This window comes from Trachurus trachurus (genome assembly GCF_905171665.1).
Source record: "Trachurus trachurus genome assembly, chromosome: 19".
NCBI lineage: Eukaryota > Metazoa > Chordata > Actinopteri > Carangiformes > Carangidae > Trachurus > Trachurus trachurus.
The window spans coordinates 17,041,289-17,050,728 of NC_139913.1; the positions used below are offsets into that span (position 1 = coordinate 17,041,289).

General features: G+C 42.6%; 1 protein-coding gene across 1 annotated transcript; it reads right to left on the reverse strand.

The window, feature by feature from the left end:
- Positions 1-4,899: 4,899 nt before the first annotated feature.
- Positions 4,900-6,618, reverse strand: rasd1 (RAS, dexamethasone-induced 1). The gene is made up of 2 exons (XM_083993594.1): positions 6,246-6,618; positions 4,900-6,014 (listed from the first exon to the last, which is right to left on the reverse strand). The coding sequence occupies exons 1-2, from the start codon at positions 6,514-6,516 to the stop codon at positions 5,485-5,487; spliced, it is 801 nt and encodes a 266-aa protein (XP_083849720.1). The 5' UTR covers positions 6,517-6,618; the 3' UTR covers positions 4,900-5,484.
- Positions 6,619-9,440: the final 2,822 nt, after the last annotated feature.

A 9,440-nucleotide genomic window follows, 5' to 3' on the forward strand; every position in this document is an offset into this window, starting at 1 on the left:
CTCTGTTCCCCTATAGAACAGCCAGATAAACAGGATTCTCTACTTTATTCACGTTCTATAAGAAGTTCATCAGTATTGTATGTCCCATTTTGACATGCTGAAGAGAGCTAGTTAGTTTGTCTCTCCACCGGTTACTTGACAGAGTCTCAGCTGAGACGACAGAGTGAAATGAAAACTAAAACCAGAATCGGAGGACAAATAATAAAATGCCAATGAAAACAGACCTGTGTCAAGTCCACTACAGCGATTATTGGACAGTAAGAAAATCTAAACTTCCTCTAAGTCATCACCAGCTTTAGGATGATGCCAGTCAGGCTTGACTCCCAAATGAACAGTATGACAGGTGCATCTATTAGAGCAGGAGGCCGTCCCAGATCTCTGCCTAACTTCCTGAAGACACTTGAGGTCAGTTATGTTTGGACCTAAACATCTCAGGGACACTTTTCTAATCAGATTGCTACTCTGGATGGCAGCACCCTGAACGCAAATACAACTGCGAGGAACCTTGGAGTCATTTTTGACCATAAAACATGTGACTCAGACTGCCTTCTTTCATCTGCACAATAGCTAAGATTAGGAATATCCTCTCTCTGAGAAACTGGTCCCTGCATTTAACACTTCTAGGCTGGACTACTGTAACTCTCTCTTGTCAGGACCCTCTAAAGAGTCTCCAGCTGGTCCAGAACGCTGCAGCGATGGGTTTGACAGGAGTTGGTAAGAGAGAGCACATCTCTCCCACTTTAGCTTTGCTTCCTGTAGGAATTAGAATAGACTTCAAAATCCTTCTGCTGACCTATAAGGCTCTTAATGATAAAGCTCCATCTTATCTGAAAGACCTCATCTTTCCTTACTGTCCTACCCTCCTCCTGTTGCTCACCCTAAGGTTTCTCCAGATTTTTCCCTGTTAAAATGGTTTTCCTGGGAGTTTTTCCTCAGTGGATGTGAGGGTCTAAGGGCAGAGGATGTTGTTATGATGCTGTGTAAAACTGTTTGTAAAAATGGGCTATACAAATGAAATTGCCTTGCCTTGCCTTATGACATAGTATTGTTGCATAAGCAGGATCGCAGGACCTCCACTGTGTCATTAGTCGCCAACATAGAAATTACATGCACTCTCTCACCCTGCGTGTCTTTAATGACGTATGTGGGGCTTAATCACTGTCATTTGATTAAAGGATTGGAATATTTCATGAAAGTTCTTATTCTTACCGTAACAATGAAGGCCACATCAGTTTGAACAGAGACAATCAAAGTGTCATCTCCTGGAGAGCACACACTTAGCTTTTTTGACTTAATTTGCTCATTGGTGTGTCATTGTGTGTGTGTGTGTGTGTGTGCGTGTGTGTGTTCTTGTTTTTACTACATTGTGAGGACCGGCAAGTGTTTTAAAACTGAGCGAGAACATTTTTGGGAAGTGAGGACATTTTGGCTGGTCCTCACTTTTTCCAAGGGCTGTTTGAGGGTTAAGACTTGGGTTAAGACTTTAGGTTATAATTCGGTTTAAATTGGGTTAAGACTAATGGTTAAGGTTAGGCATTTGTTTTGGATGGTATGTGCGTGCACAGCCTTTTCTAAACTGCTGTGGGTTAATCAAACACACTTTCTTGGGAAAATGTCAACTAGCTGTAGAACACCCCCCACCTCCTCCTTGTCCTCAATTTTCCCCATATAGTTTCTACCTCCAAGAACACAAACTTGTTTGTTTTGGTTGTATCTCTGCAGCTTTTATTTCTTAGACTACTCACCCGCCACCCCCAACTCCACCCTATCCCATTGTGCATCATTGAGTTATACATTTTCCTCCCTCGGCAGCTGTCACAAGACTTTATTTTTGCCCTGCTCGTCTTGAGTTTCTTAAAGTGCAGAGCCGCTGTTTCAGTCACAGGACAGTGACCTGGGGAAAAAAAACAGCAAATGGTTCTTCAAGTAAAATACAGAAGCACATGAAAAGATTTAGTCAATGGAGGAATCTTTGAGTATTTATCAAAACAAAAGTAATGATAGAACAATGCATAATAACTTCATCATGCAATAGTCCTGCGGGTGTGGTCGCTCCTCTCTGGACTGTGTGGAGATGCACAGATTCACTCTCTTGTTCATTGTCTTGCAGGACCTTGCAACTTCAGCAGTGGAGTGAAGTAAATCACGACACGGCTGCAACCTAAGTCTGATCAGTCACATGACTGAAGCTCCATTGTGGATGTGTCTGGCCTTGAATCTACAACCTTGCATCTTATTTTCTCAGATAGAAGAGCCTGAAAAGAGTCTGTTTTACAGTAAGTTTTCTGTGTCTGATGGAGCACAGGTTTTAATGAATGTAACACTGTTCTGCTTGTTACCTTGTTAGTGACTTCTCTCTGAGTTCAGACTTCGTATGGAGCCACAAAAGACTTTATTCAACTGTATTTTCACACATTACACAAAATCCCCACTTTGAGTAAAAAAGATCCAAATACAGAGAGGGCCTTTCTGATTATTTCAAAGGAAAATCTGCCCTGAGCTATACTTAATAATCACCTGTTATTGGTGTATTAAAATATATCTTACTGATCTCCTGTATTTTCTTCGTGTATTCATGTAGTATTCATGAACTTGCCTCATTCAAATTCACAGTCTTTATGTGCACAAATTAACTTAATGTTGCAGACAAAGGGGGGACGTGCAAACTCCACACAGGATGACCGCAGACTGAAGGCAGTGAACAGTGCCAACCACTGCACCACCATGCCGCCCTACAACATAATATAACACAATTTAAAAATAGTTTAAAAAAATAGTATGATAGAAAGCTATAAACAGGATTGAATAATTGGGTGTTGATTGCAACTGTAATGCTGTTAAATTATTTATTTCTTTTATTTTTTTGGCTACACTTGTTAATTATTGGATAATTATTTCTTTCTATGACTCTGATTGCAACTGTAATACTGTATAATTATCTATTTATTTTATTTTTGGCTACATTTGTTAATTATTGGATACTTGTTTCTTTCTATGACTCTGAAATCATGAAGAGCTCTAATGGATATAATGGAAAATTGAATTAAAGGGTAGGCATCTATAAGCTAGATAGCTTCAGCCTACACCTTTTCGATCTATTTATGAACTAGTTGAACGAGTGATGGTATTATGGAAGGTTGACTGACTGTGATTGATGCTCAACTGTAAATGATTTTGTGTTAAAGATCGAATAAACTACTACTACTAACTATCATGAAGCTGGAAATGTGCAAGTTCAATTGACCACAGGGGGCGGTAAATGCTACTGGTAACTATTCATTTCTACACTCATAATATTATCTGATTGAAAAGGTGAATTTCTTGGGTTTATTGAAAGTGTGTATATGTCATGAGTTTATTACATCATCCTGCACCTGTGCCAACAAAGAAGATATTGATTGACATACAGGAGGCAATATTTGATGAGACATTCCTCATTCAGCCCATCCCCCTTCCTCTCATTGCTCTGCTGCTGAAATGTTTCATACATTCTGTACTTATTTGCACACTGACGTTCCCCTCCCTCAGTGACACTGGTACAACAGTTGACTCTTGCAGCATATGGGATGCTGATGGTGATAATGAAAAACGTATGTTCTGGCTGCTCCACAGTGAACTGCTGCGTGTAAGCGTTGTACAGCACACTGTAGCCTCATTAAAATATTTTTGTGCATGGAGTACCAGACAGAGAGTGCTGCTGCTGTGCCTCAGACTAGAGATCAACACATGAATTTCAATGTAACAAAAACAAAAGTTGCTCTTCTGCCACTAGACACGACACTGCATACTAATTAACGCCGTAATTATGCATTTTTATAATGAATGCAACTGGGAGCAGAGCACATTGTGTTACTGATTAGTAAGAGGGCAGTGGTACAGTCTACAGTGCTCTGCTGAGTGTCCACAGCGCTCCTTACACAAGATCTGTGTAACAGACACACAGGATGATGCAGGATGATATCTTCCTGTACTGTATGTGTGTGAACTGAACAGGAAACAGGTTTACAGGATTATTCCTCACAGCAAGAGGCCGACACGTCATGGAGAAAGAGAGAGCAAGGACGAGAAACGGAGAGAGAGAGGGGGAAAGCACTGCAGGGCGCTGTGTTTGGTTCTTTTCAGGGGAAAAAAGGTTCAATTTCTAAATGTTGGTGCAAATCATGTACAATTAAAATAAAGATGAGGACAGACTGTGTTCCAGAGCTGCAGGGTGAAATGATTCTGCAGCTCCCTGTTGTGCAGCCTGTTATTGAAAAGTAGCCTGTGAGTAGAATTGGTTTATAATCTGCCCATTCATGCCTCATAAACAACAGTGGGTAATGAGGCTCATTATTTACATTGATACTGTGAATTGTCTGTGTGCATTATGCATATAAATATAAATATATATCAATGTCATTTTTTTTTTAAACTTCTGCTGCAGGATGATTCTTCATTTGCTCCACTAATGTGAACTTACAGTGAGCAGATCTGATTCTTATCAGTGCGATTATCTCATATCCTGTTTAAACACCCATAAAAATCTGCTTTCTCTGTCATCATTTCTTTATTGGATGAGCAGCTTCTCTTTCTGTGACACACTTTTGTCATCTTGACATCTTTTCTGTTCTATTCTGCAAAAGTCTGCACTTTTACAAAACGTCTCTGTGTTTCAGTCTCTGAAAATGACATGTATAAATGAAGAGCTTGTAGATGTTATAGATTGCCTGTATGATTTCACCCACTCGTGTTTATAATCTGCAGAGATGCACAGTTCCCCAGGTGTTAACAGCTGGCTGCAGGATCTTCACTGTATGGGACATGTAGAGACTGGGAATGACTGGGATGTTTGTGGATTGCTTAAGATATAAAGAATAAGAAACAATGCAAAGAAAAGTTTCAGTTCATGTTTTTTTATTATTATATTTTAAGATTCTTTGACTTGTTTGCAAAAATTGACATTGACAATAAATATACATTCACAATAAAAATAGTTTTGCAACGGAACATTCAAGTGTACTTTGCCATTATAAAATATATGATAAGATGTAAACAACATTGTTTTTTTCCCCAACATTGCACCTCCTGAGCCAAGAGTCTCTTTTCTCTCTCCGCTGGCATCTGTAAAAGGCATGACGTCAATAAAACACATTTTTTACGCATCGATGCGCGAGTCTCACAAGGTATGAGAAGCCACGTCACACATTGGGCTCTGACTGACAGAACAAGCTAACATTCTCACATGTCTCGTGGGCAGTGTGTTTAGTGGTTGGTGTAGCGGACTCGCGTGTCGAGTCAGTGTCCTTGGAAACGGCGCTGCGCCAGAGCGCGCGGCGGCGGCGGCGGCAGCAACAGCGCAGCAGCGGCGGCTCGTGCGTCTCCACAGCTGGATCCTGTGTCAGTTTGAGCGCATGCAGCCGGCCGCATAGGAGGCTTCTCAAGCTGACGCATCAGACTCCTTCTTCATTCAAAGATCAGTGTTGCGTTCTGCGCCCCACAGTCTGCTTAGCTGATCACACACCTCTCTTTGTCTTTGCCCTGGCCGCCTCCTATCGCCTTCTCTTTAATGTACATGAGGTCGCTGTGCACGCTGGGTCTCCGGGCGCATGGAGTGACCACGCCGTACGCCTCCCCAATGTCCTTCATCTTCTTGTTTTTCAGAGACTTTCTGTGCAGCATGTCGCAGTACTGCACGGACACTTTCCGGTGAAGGTCGGGGCTCATCTCGTGAGGTAGTTTGGCCAAGGTGAACAGAGTCTGAAACATTTTATCCACGTTCTCGTTGCGCTTCGCGGAGATTTCGAAGTAGGCGCACTGGTCGTCTCCGGCCACCAGCTGCTCGATCTCCTCCTGCTGCACCTCCCGGTAAAACTCTCTGTCGCCCTTGTTGCCGCAGATGACCAGAGGCACGTCGATGTTCTCTTTGATCTTGTTCTTCAGGCACGACTTGGTCTCGTAGATTTGCCGCTTGAGCCGCTGCACCTCCTGGAAGGAGTCACGATTGTCCAGACTGAAGACGAGGATGAACACGTCACCTGGAATAAAAGAAGGATGATTTAGTTCATTTGCTTTGTTTTTAATTTGTTATTATTTTGTATAGACTCGGTGGTTTCTAGCTTTACAGAAATATATAATAACTATATACATGCATCCTGCAGCCGTGCGCTCAAGGCGCACCGCGCGTCTGCAGCATTTACAGCATTACAGCTCTCGATCACCACTGTTTCTATGAACTATTCTGTTTGGATACAGGTGCAGACACGTACCTGTCAGTATGGATAGTCTCCTCATGGCGGGGAAAGGATGGTTCCCTGATGTATCCAGTATGTCTAGCTGGTATACGTCTCCCTTGATGCTGTACAGTTTCCTGTGAAAGTCCTCGATGGTCGGCGTGTACTGCTCGTCGAACCTCCCGTTCAGGAACCGGGACACGATTGCCGTTTTCCCAACTTTGGTGGATCCCAAAATCACCATCCTGTAGCAGTTCTTTGCTGGGATGTCAAAATCGCTCTCGGACGGCGTCATTTTCTTAATCATGGTTAAACCCGTGAGTGTGGTCTGTTTTCCCGAAGATATATTCGTGCGTAAAAGCCGGGTTGTGAAGGCTTTGGTCAGTAAAGTCACTCTGAGTTGCTCTGCTGTGCGTTTCTGTCTGGATAGCGGAGTCCAGTCTTGTATTTAAGCGCGCGGTGGACTCCTCCTCCTCTACACGTCACGCCCTATAGTGAGCTGGTACTGGGCGCTACAGTGAGAGCCGGGACAAGCAAAACTGAACTCCCACTGGTGCGTCACGCTGTAATTTCTACTGAAGGCTAGACAGGAGCTCTACAGACTGACCCCCCCTAAAACAGGCCACCGTACCGGGCCAGTGCAGCGGACGCTGTGCGTAACATCAACAATAATGACTTCCACAGAGTTAATAACTGACGCCGCTTCCTGTATTTAACCTGGTTTTGGTACTTTGTGAACCATTTCCAGTGTTTTCTCTTGTAGGCTACTGTGCACATTCCAGACATTAACATAATGGGCACGTTTAAATGATTAAATAAATAATAATACAAAATAAAACATAACATTTCTTAATATTTTGAGCCTCCCACGTGCCACTAGACCAGCTGCAGTGTGGCGGTGTTGATTCTACAAGATGAAGACAATTCCTCGAAAAGACATTGCCTCATGTTGGTAGAGAGCCTGTCTAACACACTGCTCCAAAATCTCCCACAGGTGTGTGATCTAGTGACCGCAAAGAAGAAGGCCATAGGGTTTGATTCATCATCAATCCATCCCGCTCCTCCACTCCTTCATTCTGTTTTTCACTTGTCCTCAATCATGAATCTGCCTTTATTTTTTATATTCTTAAGATTTTAGATGTGTAGCCTACAGTTTGGTGTATTTTTACGTTTGCAAAAGGAGAATATGAAAAAGAGAAGAAAAAAAACACACACACACACGTCCACCCCTTCGTTCTTATATGCACAGTGTCATTCGTTAATTTAGTCATTCACATCCTCAGTAACTGCTCCACTGATTTATTCATATCGCCAGGCAGAAGGAGTCTGTACCAGCTTCCACCTGAGGCGCCGAGGATCGAGATGCTGCATTTACCATAGTGACCAAAAGGGGGCACTCAGGCTACAATCTTACCCACATGAATGACATGACTTCAACTCTCAGCGTGTCTCTCTGTGTGTGTATTGTGTGCATTTGAGCAGAGTGTATCTGCTTAGTTGACAGGCTTCAAGAAAGGAGTGTAGCTATTTATTTATTTATTTTCAAATTAACAATTGGCAAATGCAAAAAGTCATGAAACTGTCAGTTGAAATGGTTATTCATCTATAGTGAACAGTGTGTGTGTGTGTGTGTGTGTGTGTGTGTGTGTGTGTGTGTGTGTGTGTGTGTGTGTGTGTGTGTGTGTGTGTGTGTGTGTGTGTGTGTGTGGGTGGGTGTTATTTCTTTTCACTTTGCCCTCATAAAACTGAATGGAGATGTGCAAACTGCAGTGGAGACAGGAAGCAGTTGATTCAAACTTGCTGTGAGCGTGTGTTGCTTTCATGTGGTTCATTCAGTCAGGTGTAGTTAGGTTACACTTCAACATGGAGGCAGTGAGTTAATGAATGAAACAGCTCGACTAACAGTAGCAGTGCGACCTGCAGCAGCTCAGGATTTATGGACTTCTTAAATATGGTATGATGTGTGTTAATGAGAGTAAGTGAGAGTGGTATGTTAGCCAGCTATATTGGGGGCAAAGTGGTTGATTGCCATGGTAACCAATGCTGCACTTATTTCAAAGATCAGTACAAAACCTGAACAATCAATTCACTATGAAATTAGTACTTTTTTCTGCAGGTGCACAAGTCAAATAAAGAGACTTGAAGCAGAAGTAAGCAATATTTTTGTGTTAATATAACTCTTAAATAGTTCTATCTTCCGACAGCAATCACTTATATAGAGTGTTTGGACCGAAACACGGGTCTCTCAGTCACTCTGCTCTGCTCTGAGCCGAGGAGAAAACTTTTCTTGTATCCTACAAGTTTTATCCAATGAGGAGAGAGAACGGCATGCAGGGCTGTGTGTGCAGCCAAGGGATGCGCCTGAATGTGGTGACGTAGGGACGAGGACCAATAGATACTGTACATGACGAGGGCGGGGGCTGCTAACTCCGTCGGCTGACAAGAAGTTATGGTGCGTTCAGGGCAACCTGTAACTCATGTTTTTCCGACCTGTGAAGTCGTACCAGTTCGATCTGGTGCGAGTTCACGGGTCGGAAGTTACGAGTGGCCGTTATAGTGCAATTTCACAGGCAACAGGTCGGAAAAACAGGAGTGGGTTGCCTGGAACGCTACAAAGTCGTAAGTCGTGACTTGAAGCCGTAACTTACGGTTTCAAAATCCTGCCTGGAACGCAGCATTAGCCAAAACGACCGGATCGCTTACTTCTGCTTTAATGATGCTTGTTCATAAACCTGTAGAATAAATTTCTCTTATTGTGATGAAATGTTCTGGTTTAAGTCGTCTAACAGTCAAACACTCTAACAGTCTGATGGATATTTGACAGTGATCATCATTTGAGTTTCTTGTGCATAAGATGCAGATGCTTTTGCTGTTATTCAAACACTGTGTCTCACTTTTACACTCTGTCTCACACAGTGAGTTGAATATTTTAGAGATGGATTTTGTCATGCAAGAGTTTCTTTTCCTTGGTGCAAGAGGATCATAGTGAAATGACCAGTGATGTGGAAGCACAGATGAAGCAGCTGACCAGCGTTGTTTTATAACCCTCGAAACCCCAGTTTTGAGGGTTATAGAACAATTAGGCCCCTGAGCACAGACATGTACATGTCCCCCAGCCAATCTACATAAGGGGGGGATATAAAATGACCCAGTTTTGCATAGTGGTCACTTAAACTTTATTTATATTGCTCATAATAAGAAGACAGTTACAACGTGCTTTGACAAACACAT